Raw genomic sequence first — 25638 nt, forward strand, 5'->3', positions numbered from 1 at the left:
TTGTTGTTGCTGTTGCCATGGTTGTTGTTGCCATGGTTGCTGTTGCCACGACTACGTTGCCACGTGGCCACAAACAAACCCCGCGTTGGGCGAGGCAGGCAAGGCCGCTGCGTGCGCTCCAAATTCTCTCTCGCAGAAGTCCCGCACGGCACGGCACCCGCACCCCCCTCTCATCTCATCATCCCACCGCTTCAACAACCTCTCGAGACCTCTCGGCACGAGTGCCTCACCAGAGAGCCCCATCGCTCGCCTCGTTGGCCGGCACCAGAGGAGCTCACGCTGACAGCCCCCACCACCACCAAAAACCAGCGAGATGGTTGACGCCTCTTGGACCTCCACGAGAAAGCCCTACCCCATGCCGACCCTGGAGAATGACGAGAGCTTCACGGGGACACGCCTGCGACACACCGTGAGTGACCGCTACACCTCTCAGCTCCCCCCCCTCTGCCTGACCCTGGAGGTGGCCGTGACCTTACGCGTGGTGTTAATACAGTGTTGGCATCAGCCAGCATCATCAGCATCATCGCCGCCAGTAGCCTCATTACAGCTCCTTACTATTAAAATTCCTTCCCTTTATTACTGCTAACCCTACCTCCTCCCTTTGTTGCTGCTAATCCTACATAATGCACGGGCATAATATGACTTTGAGACCCCCCCCACCTCCTACGCATTCCACAAGGAGTGACTAATCCCATATCTGCATTTCCCATAAATATGCTAAATTCCGCTGTTGATATGCAAATTCATTTGTCAAGGCGCCCTTCCTCCCCTAACCCAGCTTAAATATACGCTGCCAAGCTTGGTGGTGTTCATTCAGACGCTGTCTTTCCGACAGACCTGTTCTTCACCTGAGGATGGCTGCTTGCGTTGTGGCCGAAACGTCGTGAGAATTGTATTTTATTATGTTTAATTTGTATTATTTTATTATTTCCCTTCTACGTGACTTTACCGAAAAAAACCAAGATGATGATTCCCTGCAGTCACGAAAGCTTTAATCGAAAAAAGTCATTGATTACTTCTCTCACTTGTTTATTGTATATTACCAGGATAAGGCCAGCTGGGCTATGTAGCTCTTTTCAGAATGCGACCTGGCCACCGATGCTGCTTGCTCGACGAAGTGGCTTATCGTGTGGAAACTTATAGCAGTCAAATTATCTAAACGCATGATTCTAAATGTGGAGGGAAATACCGGAGGACCCGGAGAAAAACCCACGCGACCACGGGGAGAGAGACACGCAAACTCCAAATATACAGCAGGCGTCACTAATCAACACCATCATCATAATATATAGACCGGTGTGAACGTAATTGCCATCATTATTAACCACTATTACCTTCATCATCAATATCATGATCATCATTTGACATCAGCAGCTCGCATCAAACCCACCATAATCACTATATCATCATCATCAGACGTAGAACTGTCCTAAGCATCGGGTATCATCACCATCATTAATCTCAACTCTTTTAGCTTATTTCACCGCTACCATTACTAATAGCTTCACGTTTTAAATTACTCCAACAATGGTTCAATGATTTGAAAAACACACCTTTTCACAATAGTTCAGCTAAAAAAGCCCGAAATTAGGCCTGAGACATTGGAAATTGCAATGGGAAACGTATCCCTAGGGCCGAGGCAAACATTGATTAGAAGGACCAGATAAATCTGGTACGTAAGTTTAAATTATTTCGCGCCCGTACGTAGCCAGCCGTGCTACTCGGAGATGCGGGTGAAGGACACCACATTAAACACTAAAAAGCAGTTGTATAGAAATGTGTTTTTTTTTCAATCAAGACGACAATTTAAAAGCGCGCAGCCCCAGTGGCCTTGGAAGGAGCGTTCCAGACGACCGCAGAAGCGCATCTCTGAAAGCGCCGTCGTCTTTGTTCAATGTGGTCATCTTGGCCCCACCGTGTGGCACGGGACAACATTTGCCACCCACTGTGCCGCCACTGTTTGCCCAGACGCAGAGGTACGGCGAGCCGGCGTACATGGGGCAGTCACAAGAGCCTTGGCAGAGGCTGCACGGCTCCAACACTCTGGCCAGCACCCACCGCCGCAACGCAGGCCAGCACCATCAGGTGCCCTCTCCACCCCCCACGGTGGCCACGGGGACACGCACAATGCCACCGTGCATCGAAGCAAACCCGTACTTGTACAGGGAAATTGAGTGTTCATGTCCATACGGCGTATAGCCGTTTCAATCATGGGTGGAAAAAACCCGATTTTTCCAGCGGCAGGCATCGGGCTTTTTTCTTTAATACAATTAAACCCGATTTCAGGGAATTAAAACCTGGTTTAATGAATACGAAACTCTGATCCAAGGCTTAGGCTGCTTCCTCGTCGGTGCTGCTATCGTCGGGCACGGGGTAGTCATAGAATGCGGGCAGGTTGGTCTTGATGAACACGAGCTTCTCCACAATCGTGGGCGCCAGTGAGTTCCTTAGCTTGGAATGGATGAAGCCCGTCGTTGAGAAGTGCGGTTCTACAATTAGAACCAATTAAACCGGATTTCTACCAATCTCAGATGATCGGGTTTAATATAAAAAATACAATTAAACCTAAATAACCCGACTGTGCCACCCTTGGTTTCAATAGGGGCAACATTTGTTTGTGTCGATTTGTGTTTCTCCCTTTGTGATGATGGGACTTTGTATGATGAACGTTGAGGTTTACAAGGGCACGGGGTGACCAATAAGGTCCCAATTTGGTCCGTAATAAGGTAGGGCACTGATAAGGAGTTGACGGGCACGTCGTAACGTCAAAGATAACTACTCCACACACGCAGCAAAGATGCCCCATTGACGGCAGTGGGGAGTCCTCAGTCAAAAGGCAAAGTGGTTTTGTTTTTTCTCTGCTTACACGGCCATGGGGGTGATGCTGCTCACGTACGCGATTGCTGCACCACCAAACGAGATTTAACGTTCCTAATATTTTGACTTAGGATAACGAGGAGGTGCAAATAGCCGGGGAATACGGCACATTGAGTCGACGAGACCGAGAGGCAATCATCCCCCTCGGGCCTGCGGATGACTGGGGGGGGGGGGGTGGCCTTCGGATCTCGATTCGAACCTAGGAGGCTAAAACCTCAATAGTTAAATCTAATCTACTCCAAGTAAGACAAGAATAGACAATAACAGTAAGAAATAGTTCTTTTTTTTAAAAAGCCAACGTATTATAACCAGTCTGAATGCTGTAACTTGTTACAAAACAGTCCCCTCGCGCTATAAATTCAGAGGCCAAGAGTGGTAAGCGAACAGTGCAGTACTGCACGACGTTTACACTACTGAAATCGACACAAAGCAATCGTTATACATTTTATTTTCTCACCTCGTGTTCTTCCTTCCTCTGCCCGAGTGAGTTGACCTTATGAGAAAAATTAATCCTCGCCGACTTTCTGCTCCGTTTGCACGGTCGAATCATCGCCGTGCAAACGAAGTCGGAATCGTGTGGAAAGATGGGCCCTCAATGTAGATTCTGTGCCATAAATCGATCCACGGTGGCCTTAAATAGACGTCGTAAAGGCATGTCGCTAATCGGGATGTCGTAAACCGGATGTAACCTTTCCAAAATTTAACTTTCACATTTTTTGTGTGTTAACTGACGCTTAAATATACAATAAAGCACTACTTGATTGACTGTTAATGTTTCACAAATGTTCTGCGCTCAAAAAAAATTGTCTCGTAAAAAAAACGAATCTGGAGTAACAAACTCACAATTTTGCTCCATTATAGTACGGATCAGCAATTTGAACGATTGGATGCAACAGGGAGCATCTAATGCAAGTTCTTTAGTAATATATCGTGGACAGAGGTAAATGGAAAGCCATGATCGCCAGCGTCCATGAGAAAGGATGTGGCAGTGGTGTGGACTCCAAATTCTCATGGTATAATTCACCACGCAGGGTTTCTGTTTGACGCATAGGCTGGTATAAACCTGAATTTCTATCGCGTAGCCGCTGCTAGTTTCCCACGATTTGGTGCTTGTCACATCCAGAGGTCCCTCCTTAAGCTTTATAAACATGTATGATGTGCTCGATAACAGCACTTTCCCAACACACGTATGAAAGGACACGTGAAAACTTGTGCACACTTGCAAACAAACGTTTAAATACACACAAATACTTGCCCATGTGTTTGCTTACACTCATAGATAGAGTGTATTTTTTGCAATGATGTAACTTTCATTGTACATTGTGTCTGCATGTGCGCGTTGTGCTTCTGGGCCTGTGTGGTGTGCGTTTTGATGCTGTGTCGCGTTACTAACTGGCTGTGTTGTGCTCAAACTCAAGGTTCCAAGAGACAGTCTGGATTTCGTCCTCCAGTCCTTGTACGATCACCACTCTGGATTCCTGCTAGGAAAAAATGAGACCTTGGTACAGAGGGAAACTGTGAACAGTGTGGATAGGTATGAGCACCCACGCTGATGTGCTTTTAATATAACATAAATGCACATTCAAGTTTAAGATGTGGCAGACTAGAAAAGCCAAACTGGAGGTTATCCTTGAAAGGGTTGAGGAACACAAGATAAAGGATGTAGTCCTGCCATAGAAATGTGAAATTTCCACGGTTGGTTCAAGGCTATAAACAGGAGATAAAAACAATTCTCTGTTGATTTGGATACCATTTTGACTTTTTAAAAGTTAGTGTAGAAAATTTTAGATGTTAAAACCATAGAACATGTGATGACTCATCTAGAGAACCCTTTTAAAAGAGTCTGGTATATAATTTCACTGAAAAGCCTCAGAGAGCTCCATAGAAGAGTCTTGTTAAGGTAGTGCCAATTTGAAACCTTAAAGTGGAACCTAATCAACAGAACTTGTCCCAGCCATCAATTGCATTCTTACACGCGCCTTGTGAAATCATTAAACTACACGTGCGTGTGCATGCATAGTCATCAATTGTCTTCAACAGCCAATTTAATTAATAACATACCCATAAATCACGAGGAGCATCTGTCTTTTTTCATGTGATCTTAATTGTTGTCGTGATTACAATTTGTGCAGTACCATCGGTGTCATGTTGTCATGATATAGTACATTTTTAATCAGCTTTCAGTGAGCAGTGCGAGTAAGAAAGCAGTTCCCAGAATATGACATCATGACGCTATTTCTCTTGTCCATGCGACAATTGTAAATTCGTACATTTGGTATTTGCACCGGTTTATCATGTAGGCGCTGTGTTTCATCGATGGATATCGCCTGCCAGTCGGGGGTAATGTTTCTTTGCGATTTTATCCAGTTACGTAATCTGTGGCACACCTTTATCATGTCTTGCAAAGATTGCCCGTTGGAGGGCAAACCAATTTGTATGTCTTAATTGATTTAATATTATGAATTGAGTGAGACTTTATTTAACTATATTAACTCTATTTAACGTGGGTATTTTTTGTCATGCACTAATTCGTGACTGAATTCATTAGACCATCAACTCGTTTCACTTGAACAACTATTTTATTCATCACAGGTCTGCTCAGATTCAAATCCAGGGTGCCTGCTCAGTGCTTTGACACCGCATTCGCCCTCCTAAGTCTCCGGGCCACCTCCTCCACATTTGCCTTTTCGCAACAAACCCTTTGCGTGTTCCACGTTGAGGGGCTGCAGGTGGGCCCTGAAGACCCGCGTCGAAGAGAACCCCGACAGCGGCAATCCGAGCAGCCTGCCCCTGCGCAGATTCACCGTCCCCAACAAGGAAACGATCCATGCGATCGCTGGGGCCATCCGTGAGCAATGCATCCTGGGACACAATTCTTTCCATTTGTTTTGCCATTTTTCCACAAATACGTTTCGGGAATGCTGCCATGGTGTAATGGTGAGCACACTGGATGTGTCATTCAGAGATTGCCGGTTGGAATGGGAGGCCAAACTACCCTCTACTTCATATAGTGGAGGCCTTTCTGTCAGCAGTGGCATCGGAAATTGCAGGGCTGCACTTGTACATTTACATTCCAATTGCAATATTGGTCTCATGTGATGAGGCAAAGAAGTTATATTCATAACTATTCTATACTCATCAGAATATGTATTTAGACTGGAGGAATCCGATGAGATATGAAGGACTTTTTTCACAGATATCCACACCAGAGGCACACCTTCTTTATGCATCTACAAATAAAAGTGTCTGTTCGACGTCAATAAAAACACGTTTTATTACCTCTCATTGAGAGACCAACTCACTTAACCCGAGTAGCCAGTTTAGCCACGGGCATCTTCCCGTACGACTGAACAGTGGTGGTGTGATCTTCGCCTCTGCGTGTGCACAGAGAGTCACCACTCAGCCGCCACCAACCGCGGATATTCGCGCAAGCAGGACGGAGGTTTCTACTGCACCTAGAGCGTGGCTCGCCTGGCCTGCGGGGAACGCAGGTGCCCACCGAGTCTTCCAGACGAAGCCCACCTGCATTGTGTCAATCCAAACTCAACGTTCGTCCAAATTGCACAGGGACGCTCAGTGGATCGCATTTCGAAGTGGCGGTGAAAAAATACCCCATTCCGACATTTTTAAATGTTAATTTTACTTGGCCCAGGACTTTACTAAAGTATGAAAAATAAAAACCGGTTTTACCCTTTCTGGCAATAAAACAGGTGTTAAGATGTTCAAACACCAAATAGAAAATCTTGATTTGAAGTTTTTCGTGACTGCAGGAATCCATACTCTTTGGTTCTTTCGGTAAAGTCACGTAGGTATAAAATAAAATAGAAACCTTTTGCAAGGAATCAAGTTTGCATTAACCACACGTACTTGTGGCGAACATGTTCTGATAATATATGCATTGTCTTTGGTACTAGGAAAAAAAGGTCCCATGATATAGACTTTCCTATTAAATACATGAATCTCGATGGGCTCACACCTGAATTAAGTAAAGGCAATGTCTTCCAAAGAAAGTTTCTTAATTGTGCTGCCTTTACATATGCATTTTAACTAACACTGTACGATTGTTTTAAAGATTATAATTACTATGATAATTAGTGTCAATCAATTGAGAAAATTGGATGGACAGTTGCTAAACTGAGCTCAATTGAGGGAAATTCCAATCATGACTTGAACAATAAGTAATCACGTTGTCCGTGGAATGTTGCACAATGACACCTGGGATCGCTGTGTTCGGATGCTGTTCCAATGCCTGGTCCGCTTCCTTGATTAAATAATGTATACAGAGGTTACTGTAGCTGTTTACATTTTACCTTTTCTGTATTTCTAGATGTAATCTCGAATCAGAGCTGCTTTTGAAACTTAAGCACAGTTTTCAGTACTCTCAATATATGAATATATATTTGAATGAAATACTCTACTTGATATCATTGCCTTAACCTTGCTAGATTACACTGCATTTACAAGTATTAAGAACTATCGCAGAAAAATCCAGTATTACTGGTGTTGTGAGAAAGTGTTTAATTATTGGGACTCGAGTGGTCAGCACCACTCTTGCAAGGTGCATATTTCATTGAGTCAACCGAGCTACTAACACAATTATAATCCGATTAGTGACTGCTGTGGCGTTATAGAATTTCTAGCAAGGCGTTTCTTGAAATCACAATTTATGTATTTCTCAAGACGCTCTTAATAAAATACATTCCATCACGAGCATGGCTGTGACTGTTTTGCACGGCAATGCAGGCGTTGAATCTTCAGATCGTAACAAACCTGTATGTGTGGTTAAGCTCCACAGAAGGTATTCTCTCATTAAATAGTTCATTTACACGTGTATGTACTTTTTTCCTAAAGCATCTGAATACTTTAATGGTTTATTCAAATTCAATTAACAAAAAAGTGTGGAACATCAGGCAAGACAATGTTAGACAAGCAAATGTTAATATTGGTTACGGCTTATTAACTTGGTTCTATATTCTATTTGAAAAGTGTAAACCCGAACATAAGTAACTGAAAAATACCAAATTATGTTTCATATCTACTGTATATGAGAACAACCAATTATAATTATCATCATCATCCATATTCAATCCATTGCTGGATGGAGGCCTCCCCAAGCCATCACATCTCCGAACCTTGCCATGGAGCAATCCATTGAGTACCTGCATTCCAGCGGACTTAACAAAAGTTATTAAGTTAATGTGGTATTCGTAATTAGGAGACAATTCAACACATGTACACTAGTCTTTCATTTCTGGTTTTATTTTTTTCAAGAAAACCAAAGTTTTAAAAGAATGCATCAACAGTGTTTTATTAGTAGAAAATCAGTTGACCACGCAGCTATGCAATTAAACCCTTCAACACAACCAACAACAAGGAGAGTAAAAAACATTGAACTACTGAAAATCCACAGTACTTAAAACGAATTACGTCTTAAGATTCAAAAACACTGCAGTTAAGTCACAGAATTGTAAATATGAGTCTGATTTGGAAATTACAGCAGCACTGCCATTATTACGAATCGAATTTAAACTCGGGCGACATGCAGCAAAAACAACGCACCTTTGAATCTTTAGAATTGGTCGTGAGCCAACTCCCAGTAGAAACACGAGGTTTATACATCTTTCGTTGCGTATTACAAACGTTGTTTAAATGGGTACACCAGTTAGCCGATCGGCAGGCCGTGCGTGGTGTGGTAAAGTCTGGGTACCCCCACCTCTACCCAGAGGTCTAGTCAGCATGGCAGGAGACCAATTATCTTCGAGACCTCCTTTGCGCAGAGGCCCTTTTCCACCAGCGGTGACATGAAGTAATTGCACAACTGCATCTTCACCTGAAAACTACGCAGCGACCCTCAGGATCACGGCATAGAACTAATTACCCCAGGTCTCTCAATTTAATCGACAGCAAACCACAATCAGCTCTCACCTCATTAGGCACAGGATCACATTGAATTCCTATAAACCCAAACGGTAGTCGTGGTGTGAAAGTGAACGTCAATTATCTTAAGCAAACTTTCCCATTCTCATAGCAAACAATTGAAAGAGTGCACATATGGGAAAAGGCGCTTGTGCTTGTAAACAAGGGTGCATATTCTTCTGTTTAATGGTATTATGTTTGTAGAGTGGCAAGAAAACTGATATACAACCTTTACGGTGGAAACATTTGTACGAGCCAGCGCCGTCATAAGAAAGTGGGGACTTTTCACCACTGGTTTGTCCACTAATGAAGGTGAGCAACTTTCCGTGCTTGAAAATTGCATGAATTTGGAATTGCTGATAAAGCCTTGAGAAAAGAAAAAAAAGTCGAATACAAGGCTTTGATAGCAAATTTAAGTCAAAGATAACGAAAAGCGATGTTGGGAGTGTGGTCACGTGTTTGTGCGAGGCATGTAAAATACGAAAGTAAAGCGTAAATAGATTGGAGGGTTTTGAAATGCGGATTTGGAGACGGTTATGAAAATAAGCTAGACAGAAAACAAACAGCCGCTACTTCATAATAAGATGCTACTTCAGGTGGAAGAAAAACGTGAACCCATTCAAATATAAACAGGAAGGAAATGAGACTGTGAAGATAGTGGTGAGATGGAATGGATTGTTGAAGGAGGGGCTTGAGGGAATACTCTTTAGGAAGAGACCAAGAGGGGAAAAACAAAGAACGGCGATGATAGGCGATGTTCAACAAGGATGGATGTAGAGACAGATGAGAAGCAGAAGAGCAATGAACACGGGGCAGAGAGAGAGGGAGAGTGCCTCGTACCAGTTTACGAGCAGAACACGAAAAGGGGTCACATAAATAACCTCGATTAGACTTCTCTCTTGTGTGGCTTCTATATACAGCCCCAATGGATCTAGAATCCAAGAAAAATATCATCATATTCACCAAGTGCAAATCCCCTCCCAATAAAACCCTTTCTAAACACACATTATGTAAATTTTGTATTAGTGTGTTTTTTACTATAAAGTGCCGTACGGTGTTTGGGTTCCATAACTAAGTGGCACGCATTAACCGAAGAGTTAAACATCGCGATTCCATTTCGCATCGAACAAACTCTTGCAAATTCAAACTTAACGTTGAATGTTACACTTTGTATTCAAAGTAACGGCCTTGCAACGTTGCAACTGGTTGCTAAGACAAATGTCTCACAAAGCAATGGAATTGATGATCACCTTGACCGATTGTGAAACTATGCGGAAGGGGCTTGTGTATCGAAGGAGAGCGGTGCTATGCAGTGCAGAGGGGTAAATATGTTCTGTGCACAGAGGCTTAATCTATATCTGTTTCCTGAAACAGGACAGCTAGATGCGCAGACACAGCCTGGCTGATAAGCCTGTTAGAAAGGAAGGTCGTTCAATCCATCATTGCTTAACATCACCCACAGGACTGGCCGGTCAAAGGCAAAGGTGTCCTCAATACTGCCCATAAACTTTGGGTTTGTAGAAGAAATGCTGTACACTTGTGAAATATGGCATCAATTTAGTATTAAAAGCATGTATAAACAAAACATAACCATACTACGATACTGTTAATACCATAACGTCAATCTATTTTATTACATGGACTGAAACAAAACCAAAAATCCTACACACTGCCCCACCACTAAGTACACCGTGTCACCTGCTCCAAAAATATTCACACCTTTAAACAAATATTCGTGCACTTTATAAAAAAAAATATCAAAGGTGAGTATAAGCAACGCTGCCAAGCACATTCTCGCAGATTGCCAAATGAATCTTTGGCTAGGTGTACAAATCCCAGGTTGTCATTACGAGACCATACTTTCAGGATTTATTTGTTCATTAAGTAGGGGCTATGTTTATACGTTCATTCACAAGGTATACGCTTGGCAGCAGAAAATACATTCTGTAAATAGTCACTTACTCTCTTATTCAGTTAATTATTGAGGCTGTTTTTAGGACAAAATACAGGCCGTGTCAAAAATTGGTTTGCCATTAACGGAGTGGAAAAAAATCACAACACCTGCCAGAATAGAGATTCTCAAACTATTTTGGACCGAGGGCTCCGTAAGCTTTTGGCAAACTCCTTAACAGCATCTGAGGCTCGTTTAGAGGGTTCATGAACAAATAGTTGACAATATCTGTACCGGGGTAATACAGAACAGTTTCATCACACACTGATTTAGAGCTCAAAGTTAGGGATGTAATGATCAATTCCCCCGAAAGCTTCAATTCATTGCCAAAACTGAATTCAAGAAATGCGAATGGTAACGTGTCCAATGGCTACAGCATCACGCGACACCATTGCATACAAAAAGGTCAAAATAAAAAATAAACATCAATGTGTGCATCATAAGATTAGGAAACAATATTAATGGATGAATCAACTCATCATTCCACCTCGACTAAAAGTGTGCCCATTATAATTTTCCAGTGCAGTAGGTAAAGCAACATTACAAACGCACCCAATTACATATTTATTAGGGATTATCATGACATTATCTTCTTGACATAACCATAGTGAAATGCCCTACTTACAAATTGTGGTATCTGTATAAAATGAGAAATTTGTGAAGTGTGAACATCAAAGTTAACTGCCAAAACACATGAATGGTATAAAAAAGGCAGCCAGATTTTTAGATTCTAGATCCACTCGTAAGAGGACATGAGCTGGTTTGTCAATAATGTTTAACATCTTGACCATAGGTCAAAATTCTCAAAAGACTGTTGAGTCGGTGTGGAGGCAGCATGTCGCAGGAATGAAAGAGCAAGCGAGTGAGGTTATCGTTAAGCATAATTATTTTTATCGTGAAGCACATTGACAAACAGAAAACATATTTGATGGCATTACCAAGTTTGTGTTTCATCAAGTGTTATTTCAGTACCAAGTGCGATCACACAAACTAACACAACTGTTTTAGGATTTCCATGTATTTTGCAAGAAACACGATATAAAGTGAACAACAATTCAGATATTCTTCTGGAGGTGCTGTGTAATACAGTGAACACATGCATGTTGGCTTGTCGTGTATTTGACGGTATCAATAAAAAAAATAGATTTTACATGCTGATTGTTGCACGCATCATTGTACCGGTTACCGCTTCCTTGTCATTGTCACTGTAATAAAAATATGATTTTATATTAAATCTCTTCGGGCTGTACACTATACATCACAACATTATAAACTCCTGCAATATTCTGAATCATGCTCGTTGCATTACAATATAAGCTGAACAGTTCTCCAACACGCAGACCAGAACAGACTGACCAAACTCAACAAATTACCAAGTCTGATAGAATCCAGCAGCAGCAAAACTGTGTTGTGTGCAGTAAAATGGTCACGAATACGGTTTTTCCTTATCGAGAATCTGAACAAATAGATTAATTCGAGCGACGGCTGCTGTATAATCACCATATGCCTGGATGCGTATGATCACACACAGAGATAAATAAACACATGTCATTTTTTTTAGCAAGTCTTGCAGCAGCAAGAAACAAAATTCCCTCATTTCAGGCCCAGTTGTCAGCATCAGACACAAACACACTCTCGATCATGACAACTTCATAACTCATGTCAGTTCAAAAAAAAACCCATAACGCATTCGAGGAATAAAGAGCCAATATTTTTCATTACGCGTCTTGTTCAGTGTCAAAATGACAAAGGCCAGATGGCCGGTTTGTTCGCATATTTTTGCCATAGAAGATTGCAAAATGAATCGGTACGAGTCATGACCTCGTGAACGCATCACACCCGCTAACGTGCCGAGCCCAAACGAGTTGCCACTTTATTCTGGTGCGTACAATTTGGCACAGCCATGAGCATTCAGATTGACGGAAACACGTACAGAAAAATAACTCGGATTCACACACAAGACACAATTACTGTTAAGGCAGACTGCAGGTGGATCTGTGGGGTGTTTGACCAAAAGGGCAATGGAGATATTTACCGCTATTGTGGCCCAGCCAATGCATAGATGGGCCCGTGCTTTGGTGTTGACTAGCATGTGTGCGCAAGCACATGGCTGGAACCCACGGCAGAGGACAGGCGAACAAGTGCATCTGTGAGAAGCCCAGTGCCCACTCACTACCCTGTTTCACTATATGATGATTGTTCACGTTAAGGCTTCCAAGGACACAAATTTGAAAGCAAGAAAGTAGTCGGCAGACATCTTGCTCGACTCATTTGTGTACAATTTCATTCGCGCCAAAAATAAGATCAACATACATTTTGTATTAGTTATAAATAATCTATTCACACACGTACAAGTGGGTCGTGAGCATTTGTACTATGAGCATAACAATCAGATTTAAATTGGTGCATAGTTACATGCCTAATACTTGGCACAGCAGACCGTCTATGATGCATTGCTCGTGTCATCATGTAGAAAACTAAAGAGCGTTTATTTTATTGAATGCCACAAATAAGAAGAGATATGGTGACATAACAGATGACAATTGCACATGAGAAATTAAACGGCAAGATAACACTGGCTTATCCCTCATGCAACAAAAGGACTCTTGCGTGCTGTCGTCTTGATGAGTTCCGACCATTAACATGGGACACCATACGTTCGTGCAGTGCGTTTTGACCAGCGTCGTCTAAGTTGGCACATTAGTATTTTTCAGTCGACGATAACCGACGGAACTTTAGTGACGTCGCAGTCTGTGGACTTTATGAAGCCATTCAATGCTCACCGTATTTACACTGGACGCAATGATAATTTCGTGATTGTTTTCTACGTTAGCAACAGGTTGTCATCCACTAAACTAAAAAGAATACCATGCTGACTAACAAAGCACTGGTTTAAACCATGGAAATGTGAAATTTCTGCCAATGGTTCATGACCGCTGACAGAGGATGAGCAAGGAGAGTTTGAATTTCGGCCATATTTTAGGAAAACAGTTACACTGTTTTCCGATCGGACTATCAAGAAACTGGCCAGAAATTAAAGGTCTTATAAAGCCGTTGAATCAACTTTTCAGTGTAAACACACATTTACTGTAATGTTTCACACGATCCTCTGTTGAATAGAAAAAAATAGGAAATCAATAGCTCTGGGGGCAGGGGGATCATTGTCGGTATTCAGTTGGAAAAAATACAATTCAAAGTGCACAGCCAGGCGATCACAATGCGCAAATATTTGAGGTGGTCCGTTTGTATACAATTGTACGATTGTGTGCGAGTCACTTAAGGGTACACGTTAGGGTTGACCGTTACCCAACTACATCCGGGTAAACCTTGTGTTTAATTGAGACGTCACCTCACCTCTCCCAAGGCCCCCCCCACTCCCCCGTCAATCCCCAACCTTGTTGAAGAAGAGAATGGCACAGATGCAGAGCAGCACCATGGTGAAGGACATGTAGTAGATCAGAGTGCGGAACTTGGGCTCCAGGTCACCCAACCGGTACCAGATTATCTGTAGAGCACGCCACGTGTTGTCGCAAAAGCAAACAGAAAACAGTTTGCGAGTTAAACAGTCAAAACTCAAAGTGAATTCACAAATTAACCGCCCGCATCCAGTGCAGTATGTGTGAACAGTTCCCATTGACATTTTCTATAGATGTTCACAAATCTGACGTTTTCAAATAAAGTATTCTTAATCTCGCACGCATTCACTTACTTTTAAAGTTTAACAAAGCATGCTCTCAAATTGAAAGAAATGTGCACTTAAGTTGCATGCCTTTGGTCAGGAGCAGAACAACGCGGGGAGACGCAAGGACTCACGAGCACGATCATCGGTATGCAATTGAGCAGGATGCACACAGCGAAGTAGACATTGGCTCCTCGGATGTGCGAGCTGCCACCCTTGGGAAGGACGAACGCAGCCACCAGCGTCGTCTGCAAAACGGCAAGGCCAAACCACGGTTCATTTAAATGGAATGTACAACCACGCAAAAGTCAGAAAATTTCTTTTTACTGGAGGAATCCGATGAGCTATAAAGCTCTTTTTCAAAGATATCCAGTCGGGGCGGGTAAGAACGTTACAACAACAATACAGAAACACGACAGCAGGGCAAGATACGGGAAAGGCAAACCAATCAGAAGTGGCTGGGTGGCCCTAGTGCTTGACACGCTGGTTGCTGAATCCTGGGTTCATCGCTTTCAATATGACCTCAGCCCCAAGACAAGGCCAAATTCACACTGCCACGTGTCACATGAGGCACTCTTAATTTAGCATCATACCTATCGCTGGAAAACGAGGTCGGTGTGAAACTTTCAGAACCAGACACACCGGGCCTCTTCTGGTGGCTATGCGATGAGTCCTTCACACTCTTAATATGGAGCTTTCGTGACTGCAGGAATTACTCTTTGGTTCTTTCGGTAAAGTCACGTATAAAGATAAAATAATAAATTAAATAATATCTTTATACGTGACTTTACCGAAAGAACCAAAGAGTGAGTCCTTCACACTCACCTACAGTCGATTACTCGTTGTGCGCGAAAACCTACATTCAGTGAAAATTACATATTCACACGTGGAATCACAGGTGACACCGCTAAGGGATATCGTGCTCACTGGCCAGGTAACGATGACTCAATTAATTGACTATAACCGAGGCCTACGCTCGCAAAACCTGCATCAATTATGTGTGCAAATTATTTTTCTACGAATATATAATCTGAATTTGGTACATGTGACACCCCACTTGGTTCACATGCAAGGAATTCGCATGAGCTCACCTTCCCTCTTAGGCTTTATAGAACCGTGCACCAATTTGTCAGATGTCAACAATGCTTGTGTAGGGGACGTATTGGCCCATGCCATAAGAATGTGGAATATCTAACCCCCTTGTTCGAAACCACCAATGTAGAAGAGTATCGTGACTAAATCTATTTTAAATCAGGAAAATCAAGGCTCTACAAAATAATCACCTTGTGATGGATTGGCGTCATGAGGTTTTTAGTTATAATGCTGTTTTATGACAATTGATGTTCTGTCGGTGAAAAGTATTGAGATGAAAGCACTCATGTAATGAAATGAACAAGCATTCTTTATATATATAAATGGTGTAGTAATTTCAACTCGCTTAAGTGGGACAACATTTAGAAAGAGGCAGTGCTGTGTAAACAAAAAAATGCAAGCAAATGCAAATCTATAGCATGCAAACCTAATTCACAAAGCTTATAGAACACTTAAACAATAACTTATTATTTTAATCTATATAAATAAGACCTTAATCTGTATGTATGTCTCAAACCTCTATGGTACTTCCCGACAAGGTCGAAAACTGACATTTTGTACAGAAAAATCTGATAATCTGAGATTTTTCATTTTAAGACCCCAAATCCAGATCTTAAGTGGCACATAAGCATGTCTGTGCATGTCATTCAGAAGCAGTTTAAAATGTAAAATTGCGGGTTTTTTATTTTGATAGTTCATTAATCAGCAAATAATTAGCAGTTCTTAACTGAATAATAAAAAAAACGGTAAATGATAGGAACTTCCCCTCAGAGTATTAAGTTTATTAATTTATGTTCTTTCTAATAAAAAAAATAACGGAATATTTAAATTGAGCAGTTTCTGATGGGTACGTCTCTAAATACAAGTTGAATTAAGTCGTCAAAGTTAGTTTATTTTGTGAAAAAATACTTTTTTTGTAGTTGTTAGCATCTGATCGTAGATAAAAATTGTCAAAAAAATCATATCAGGTTATTTATTATATTTATTGAAAACTTTTCCAGACAGGCTTTGTGAACTAGTTAATAATAAACCTTAAAACAAAATAATATGAGCGAACTTGTACGAACACGATTATGAAATACGCGTTCCAGCGTTCTATTTGAAAAGAGCAGCAGGATATTGAATAGCATGTACAATCAAGAGTGTGCTTAAATATAATGTGGCGAGTGAGACAATGGTGGATAAAAGTGAACTTACAAGAACAAGCAGAGATGTGAAAACGCCAAGGACCAGGTTGATTATTCGATCCTAGAAAGACAACAACAAACCACTTCATCTCATATTTGAATTGGTAACCCATTCATTAAAGTCATTTTAACGCTGTTATAATAGTTAAAACTTACAAAAAATCACGCCTAGCAAACACATTAATGCCGATTTAGCTCTCCAATGTTTACCCAAAAAGAAAAAGCTTCTGTCTGCAATGACTATTTTCAACTCATTTTACTACGGTTTTAACAAATGAAAATAATGCACGGTCAAAACGTTGAATTCAGCAGTACCTTTGAATTGTTTTTAATTGTCACACGGATGATCTCGTTTCGCCAGATGTCTGGCTATTTTACAACAGAGATTCCTGGTGTGCAAGCATATATTTCGTACGTAAATGTACGTACTAATGATTGTAAATGCAATGTCAGCAAGCATGTGGTGCCGAGCTTAACCCACAGTGAACGTGCGAGTCTACACTACAAACAACTATTACGGCATCTATTAAGTATGCGTAAATATATTGTATTTGTGTAATGATACAGCGAATAAGAATAATAAAACCACAACATGTAAAACACTCCCGAGATAAAATGGCTCAACATCTATATGCAGGAGCCTCCAAACACATTCATCTTGTGACTAAGCATGATTTCCCTGGGAAAATGAAGGGCATTGCAGTGTTCCACTCTCTGGCTTAGCGAGATGTTAACTTGCTCACCTAGTATACGGAAGGTCGTAGGTTTGATCCCGACCCGGACGCATGAATATTTGGAGTTTGCATGTTTCTCTCCCTGTAGTCGCATAGATTTTTCTCCGGGTCTTCTGGTTTTCCCCTCCACATTTAGAAACATGCGTTTAGAGTAATTGGCTGCTATAAATGTCCACATGATAAGCCACTTCGTTGAACTATCATTTGTGATCGGGGCGCTTACTGAAAACGAGCTATATAGCTCAATGGGCCTCATCTGGTAAAATAAAAATTGTTTAGTTTATGGTTTAACTTTGGGTTATACCGCTCAATGTGCACACTCTGAGGTGAGGGGCAGCCTCATTGCGACAAGCTGCTTCACTGGGTGAGATTTAAACCACGTGGATTAACTACGTGCTTTTCGGCTGACGTCAGCTAAGAAGAGAGATTGAGAAATGTCCCCAATTACCCTGAAAACGCTAATCGCTTCATTTACCCTGCTGCAGCTTAGATCAGTGTCGACGAACAGAGCTTGCCATTGAGAGTCTTGCCTCACAGCAGCACTAAGCAGGCCCCTTCAAATATCCCATAAACCACACTTTGATGAGTTGCGAGTGAACTATTGTAAATGAAAAAACATGTAGCACGTTACAAAACGATGAGTGGACAATCAGGAGTTCGTGGCATCTTTCACAAGAGCAGGACAGTGTGCGTCATTGGCAAACTTCCAACACATGACCTTGCAAGCAAATAATAACTGCCACTATATAACAGATTTTTAAATACAATTTACATTTTACAGCCCTCCATGGATCACTACTGGCCTCCTACATGCTGTGTTGGTCATTGCGGGTGTTTCACCATACTTCATCACTCAGGTCTGTACGAGTTGGTAAATGTGCAGGAGGGCACAGGATGGGTTCAGATGTAAATCTCGTCTGATGGTAGCCGTGGCTGGGAATCAAACTAATGTCATCAGGTTCCAACCACCCCTACGTAACACAGGCGAAAAAATACCTTACCGCTGTAAACACTGCCTTGTAACCATAATAGACAGTAAACAACCATATTGGGTTGTGCCATTTTCTTATGTTTATCTTCCAAGTGAGATATCGGTGTCACATGATGAGAAACGACTATGTACATACGTGAACTTCTTTTGTACCGTACATAGTCAACCATGCTAATCAGAGGTGCGGAAACAATAAATGTCCTTAGAGGCTGATGACGCCTCGATATAAACCCAAGATTTCCACAATGTCAACTCTGTGCCAATAACAAGGCAGACGTTCATCCCGAGCCACACCGCCACTTATGGAATAATACTTTTTCCAAACCAAGAGAAGGGCCCTTACCATAAACGGAGTTTAATGATGTATTGTACAAATAAACCTTACACGACAAAGTTCTACAGCAGCAACTTTTTTTTTAATTCGGCAAATCTTGCACCGGCTTCCACTCTTTGAGACTCATCTGCAGCGTGCTGCTGGGTGGACAAGGGGTTCCTCATAACACCAAGAAACCGAGAAGAATTTATGTTATTTATAGCCCTTTGTGATTTATTCCCTGCCAAGACAGCACATATCTATTATATGCGGTTTAGCTAGAGGCAATGTGTTGTAGACCACTGCCAACACAGCCCCTTACATTGCCATTTAATATGCACGACCAACAGGTTACCCCAGTTTTTCAGCTGGGTAGTACCATGTCAGATCACTTGATTCACAAAGAGAAGCAGACCTGGGGTAAAATACAATTGTAATTGTGTCATTCGTAATGAATTGCAATAAAACCGTAATTGTGATGTTAGCTAACAAAGCGGATAAAATGGTAATTATAACTGATCTCGGGTCTAATGGAAGGCCACACGTTGAATGACCTACCAGGGGCCAACTAAGCAAAATGTCTAATTGCAGTCAGTAAAATAAGCACCACATCGTAGGAAATGAACGGTGGTTGTCCTAAGAAGAACTGAATCCTGGCGTACAAATGTGTAATTTTCAACAACGGCTTAAGATCACCAATAGAAGAAGAGGAGCACTACCACCCGTGGTTCTCACGACTCGAGACAGAGAATCCATCCGGAGCTCTCGTTGAGCAGTGCTACCACACCACGCGATACAGAACAGCCCACAGCAACGGATGTGATAGAACTACTTCCGAAATCCCTTCAAGTGACCTGCTCCGCACAGTAGAGGGAAGCACTTTCCCACCCACCCTGCTATATATACAGAGTAATATTCATCACATTGTCAGTTGTAATTTAGCCACAATAAGCAAGAAAACTAATTTAATATCATCTTTCTTTTTGGACCAATCATTCAGACCGTCAACTCACGACATTTGTGAACCAAATATAACCACAGGCGGGTGGCAGTCGGGATCAAAACCCAGAATCTCAGAGCGTTGCAAGCTCAGCCCTCCGACCTAATCCGCCCATTCACTCACTCAACCAAACGCTTGCTCTCGCCATCTTTTACAAACAAGGGCACACAGGCGACACTCGCAGCCCTCTCTCGTCCGCGCAGATACACACCGACCGGCCGACCGAATTGCTGCGAGGTTCCAAAGCGAGCGGGTGCCGTCGGCAATGGAGAAGGAAGGTGGCGGTGGGGGGCACGGCTACTCACCCTGCGCGAGGCCTCGCCGAACAACGGCGTGTTCTCGGGCAGGGTCGTCGTGCCGTACGAAGGCGACTCGTTCATGCTGCGCGCGCCCCGTCTGCCGGGCGGCCCCCCCCACCACACCTCACTGCCGCGCGCCGCGGCTCATCCCAGGGATTTCCTCCCTCCTCTCTCCTCACCACAACCACCACCACCACGGCAACCGCGTTCAGTCGTTCCGCTCCTCCGCTTCGCCCAACGAAAGCGGCGACGGTGGCGCGCGCGTGCAGAATTTCGCCACGCAGCAGGTGCGCGAGGGCCGGGCACGCACGAGCGCTGAGAATGCAGGAAGCTGCGGCGAGGGCCCGGGGCTGTTCGGAGATAAAGAGGCGGTGTTGCCTTTTAGAGGGGACAGCGGGGACACGCGACACGAGCAATGGGTTAAGTTTTACAAGTACGACAGTGTAACGACCAAGTGTGCGCATTCACATTTAAAAAACACTGCAACCGTAAAGCCACACACTATAAATCATTCAAATTATCACGCTACGAAACGTTAATGTTGGCTGGAGGCCATGGACACAAGGATGCATTATGCTGTTTTTAATATAATATATTCACTGTGTTCATTTAAAAGGCCAAAAACCAATGGTGACAGCTTGCCAAGTTTCCCTTGCTCATCACAAGGGATAGATTCTGGTCATAAATTCTACGTAAGGAAATACAAGATATGGAATACATGAGGATTACAAGCTTGCAAATGAAAAAGAAAACGACAAATGTGTTATTTTATCTACTCGTCAAAATTATCCCTTTTAAAATGTATTCAGATTGTGTTTGAGAATAAATGCGTCATCCGATTCATACCTTGGTCCGAAATTTAGACAGAAAACAATTGCAACATTGCCTATTACGGTCATTGCATAATTATTGTTCTGCATTTTTACTTCTTCAAAAGGAGAATATATATAAATCAACACATGTACAAACCACAACGAACGCTCCAGCTTTAACCGCAATCACACACGTGGTACACTTGTGGAAATATAATGTGCAACTGTGACTCATTTAAAGAACACAGGCAAGAGACACAGCTGAGCCTAATTTACTCTAATTGGGCAAGTCCAAACATATCAACTCGTAATTATGGCCTGTACAAGAAAAGACATCACATAAGCACGTGATCATGCAGAATACACCAACACAATTACGTAACCAGCACACTGAATTCAGCATTCTTTATTAAGTAATTTGTAATGTTGGTTACATTCTATCGTATAAACAGTAGGAGTATTGGTAAATTAACATTCTGCTGCAGTGATGATAGACGTCATAGAGGGGGGGAAAGTCCTTTTATCCACCCCTATTATATCGACCCTTCCTCTTATCCGCGTCCCAATATAACCTTCACGCCGTGCAGGCCGCGGGGGTCATTCGACCATACCTCACCACGCTGGTTCAGTACAGGTTGGTGAATGTGGTGGGTGGGAGAACAGAACAATGGATTTTGCTGCACTTATCTCTACTGCCCACAACGCCGACTGATTCTGGATTGTCTGTGCACCGTGGCCGCCCATCCAAGAACAACACAGGCTCAAAGCTGCTTAGCTTCCGAGACCTGACAGGATGAATGTGATTTGATATCATGGGTATTATCTAGACTTATTTGTGAGTTTGACTTGAACACAGTTAACCTGAGAGTGTATCTCGTCATTTACATAGATCGGTCCTTTTAGAAGTGCCAACACATGCATAAAAGTAATCGAGAAGTGGTAGCAAATACATCCTTTTATCCACACTTGGTCATGTTGATCAAACGAACATGCACGAATAGCCCCCCCCCACTCCGTCCAAATCAACGCAGATAAGAGATCTACTGCTCAAATGACAAATATGGGCAGTGGGAATCTCTTTTGTTCGCCTTGAGCCCATGGTGGAAATTTGTTGTCCCTATGACAGCCAGCCTCTGAACAGGGCAACCACTGTTGATTTCTCAGAAAGTGGTACTCATTAAATTGACTACAGAGGGATGTTAGGCTGGATTTCCACAACCCCATGACCGTGATGTGATCTCGACCTTCCAATAATTGTGAGTCAATTTCTCCGAGCATACTGCCACCTGGCCAGTCTCGATGGAGTAAAGTCACGTATGCAAAGTAACCAATCAAATAACATTTTAAGGAGGTGGCTAGATGACTCATGATACAAATCTCTTTTCTTGTGTCAGAGCAATGAGTTAGCGCCGCTAGTAACGTTGGAGTGCATCCCGGTCAGCGAAGCGCAAATAACAGAAGTTGTCATGTGCAATTCGCATGATGTTCTCAGCCAGCACACAAAAAAACACCACGATAATTAGTTTTTTTAAACATTATTCAGCCACCCCACTTATTATTCAAAGTATTTGCCAATAAATAATTGTTGAATGAAACAAACTAACATATTTCTTACAAGACATAAGGATATTTTCATTTCCCTGCATGTGTACGTGATCTCAGGCTGTTTTGTGGTCTTCGGTAATCCTTTACCGTGGATTGTATACACAGTTTGAGAATACAAAGTATATTATTTTGAAAGAAAAGGCATACAGACATTTGCTATGACAATTACATTATTAAGACGACACATACCATTAGTATGCAGTGCACACACATCACACGACAGAATCAGTTGTACATTTAGAAGTTCCTCATTCCAGATTCATGGCAGCGAGTTGCATTGTAACTCTCAAAGGCAAAGACTGACTTGCGGCATTACGTTAACACGCCAAATGTCAAAGATAGAAAAACTCCACAATGTAATACACAACACTGCACACATTTGATGAAGTGAAACGTCCATGTTTATACTGCAGTCACTTGGGTACTAAGAGACCCTTCCGACTATCTCTCAAAACAAAAAAAGTCATTGATAGCCTTGCCTACCTCCGTTATCACGTAGATATTAGACAAAATGTACCGACTTTTGTAGACAAATGTGTAGAAATTTCCATAACCCGTGATAGTATTCGATAACAACCATGGCCTTGCATTACAACATCTGCCAACCCCAAGAGTTTAAATATTACAAAATGTGACACATTTGTGGAAATACACGACAGACTTACAGGCTATACTTAGATGACTATATTTCCAAGTTTACTGTGTTTGTCTTCTCATTAATTTGTACCCGATTACGGTTGCTTGTGTGACTTTATCGAAAGAACCAAAAAGTACTCGGATTACTCTTTGGTTATTTCGGTAAAGCCACGTAGAAAGAAAATACATTAAATAATAGAATACGACGTTTAGATAGCAACACAAGCAGGTTGAGATTCAACGCACCATGGTAATATCGTACACCAAACAATATATACTATACAACATTTCATAAAATATGGTGTTCATTAATAAAATAATATGGCCTCTGGAAAAATAAAAAAATACAAATTCCCTTTGTTATTAGACTTACATAATATAGCACTAAACACAATCTGTGGGGTATTGTACACACATATTAGCAGTACTGTATACCATTGCCAGCATGATTGAAACTTTAATAAACTAATGGAACTCAGATCAATTACAAGCAAACACTGCCTCTCAATGTTGCGTCAGGGGAGGGCCCTCATTCAGCAGTTGTTTGACAAAAGTGATCACATTGGTAACATTTCCACTCATTGTATTTGTATTGTATAAATCCCTCTACTGCACTAGGCAATATGTTTATGTGTATCTCTAGAGCTGTATCAGTAAATACGCTTAAAATGACTTGTACTCCAACTTGAATTCAAACACGTTTTGTTTAATTTGCAAAACGACACGGGTGTGGCATTTCAGTTCACAGTAGGTTTTTGTTGTAGTTGCTTAAAACGGCAGGTCAAAGAATGTTGTCGATCTGGCTCTATCGTTTCCGTGTTCACAAATCAAAGCATCGCTTTTTTTAAGTGTCCTTTAAAATCACAGTAATGTACCGGTCCTTTCACATCCACAGGTTTGCATCCCACTGGGATTTTTGCACACAGCGTTGGTGTACGGTGTTTTTTTCCGCAATATATTGCTGTCTTTTTTTGGATTTTCTGTTTGCACTCAGTCACATATTCACTTTAAGATGTTTTTTTGTTCATGTTTTTGTTTTTTGTTTGTTGCGGTTGCACCCGATTCAAGAGCCGAATGGCTCATAGGGCTATACCTATAAATGAACTTGAACTTGAACAGGACTCGTGTTAACTATCGTGCAAGCGCACAGGAAAATCTGTGGCTATGCTAAAGCGAGGAGCTGGATCACACTCTACCGGACGACGACGCTACGCTCTGTGGAGGCATATCTTGTGTGGCTACCATGATCCCTTTAACACGGAGTCTGTCACAGGCTGTTTGATTAGCACGGTTGGTTACGTACGGCGCGAAAGAAGTCCAACCTACAGTACATACTGCATACGTGGAATAGGATCGACTCGTTAGAATGATGGCTTTAATCTAAGTTGTCTTGTGGTTGTTGTTGTTGTTGTTTGACTTGCATCCCACTGGGAATTTTGCACAGCGTTGGTGTACGGTGCTTTTTTCTCAAAGACTTTGCAGTTTTTCCTGGATTTTTCTGTTTGCGCATATTCACTTTAAGATGTTTTCTTGTTCATGTTTTTGTTTTTTGTTTGTTGCGGTTGTACCCGATTCAAGAGCCGAATGGCTCACAGGGCTATACCTAATAAATGAAACTGAAAACTGAAAACGGACTCGGCGTACCATCTCGCAGGGTCGATAATTTCGTACAACTTTCTGCTTAACTTTCGTGTTTACTTACATATAGAGCAGTCAATACATGTTCTCAGTACGGATTAACTCAACCCATCCCTTCCTCTACAACCTCTACACGGTATATCAAACACTACCACTTTGTGATACCAGCCATAGTTGTCTTCGCAAAACTTTGTAATCGCCACAAATCACTCAAACATGAACTCTTTTAAGTAAACACACCGAGAGGCGAGAACCGGCAAGAGACCGCACGTCCTACAGGGGACGTCTCGCCAAACCCGGCGAAACCGCTAGGCCAGACCGTAGGCTTCGGCCTACGCGTCCTACTTTCGATTTTTCCTCTCTCGTCGACACCCCAAGCCTGAGAAAAGACACTCGGATGTGTGGGTGACGGGACGGAACAACGGATGCCGTACAAACAACCAAGTTTCCTCTCCTCTGACGGGGTAGCGGTGGTTCACTCACCTGGTTAGCGACGCGGTCTCCACAAGCTCGACCCACGGACTCGGCCGAACTCGCGAGCGACTTCACGACAGTGGCCACGCCCCCAACCGGTGACGCTTTACAGGCGTCACGAGCGCACGCGCCCCGCCGCCAGAATTCCCAGTGCGGATAAGCGGCACCCGGCGTTTGCAAGCGCTGCTTATGCGCTCTGCTAATTCTATTTATGACTCACAATGGGGAACACGTGCACGTTTTGGAATCTTGAGTATTTGTTGAGGCTGGAGAAATCCGATGAGGTAAAAGCTCTTCCCCCCCCCCCCATACAGATCTCCAGTAGGGGTCAGAAGGTTACAACAAACAATACAAAACACGACAGGAGTGCAACGTATATGAAAGGTAAATACTTCACTTAAAAACGTATTTAAATCTTCTTGGTTCTTTCGGTA

General features: G+C 42.4%; 2 protein-coding genes across 4 annotated transcripts; one reads left to right on the top strand and one right to left on the bottom strand.

Annotated features, from left to right (window-relative positions):
* Positions 1 to 84: 84 nt before the first annotated feature.
* CFAP276 (cilia and flagella associated protein 276) lies at positions 85 to 7587 on the top strand. Of its 3 annotated transcripts, none has more exons than XM_061566898.1 (5): positions 85 to 409; positions 1969 to 2085; positions 4296 to 4411; positions 5598 to 5725; positions 6266 to 7587. In XM_061566898.1, the coding sequence occupies exons 1-5, from the start codon at positions 314 to 316 to the stop codon at positions 6334 to 6336; spliced, it is 528 nt and encodes a 175-aa protein (XP_061422882.1). In that variant the 5' UTR covers positions 85 to 313; the 3' UTR covers positions 6337 to 7587. The 3 variants fall into 3 exon arrangements, with proteins under 3 accessions (XP_061422882.1, XP_061422884.1, XP_061422883.1); XM_061566900.1 differs by having other exon boundaries at positions 5607 to 5725; XM_061566899.1 differs by having other exon boundaries at positions 1975 to 2085.
* Positions 7588 to 10548: 2961 nt separating this feature from the next.
* TMEM243 (transmembrane protein 243) lies at positions 10549 to 25303 on the bottom strand. Its single transcript, XM_061566901.1, has 5 exons — positions 25214 to 25303; positions 20046 to 20417; positions 16713 to 16763; positions 14558 to 14671; positions 10549 to 14249 (listed from the first exon to the last, which is right to left on the bottom strand). The coding sequence occupies exons 2-5, from the start codon at positions 20118 to 20120 to the stop codon at positions 14127 to 14129; spliced, it is 363 nt and encodes a 120-aa protein (XP_061422885.1). The 5' UTR covers positions 20121 to 20417; positions 25214 to 25303; the 3' UTR covers positions 10549 to 14126.
* Between the last annotated feature and the right edge of the window lie 335 nt (positions 25304 to 25638).

Source organism: Lethenteron reissneri, chromosome 38, assembly GCF_015708825.2.
Source record: "Lethenteron reissneri isolate LAM-NWPU_2019-01 chromosome 38, ASM1570882v1, whole genome shotgun sequence".
Lineage (NCBI taxonomy): Eukaryota > Metazoa > Chordata > Hyperoartia > Petromyzontiformes > Petromyzontidae > Lethenteron > Lethenteron reissneri.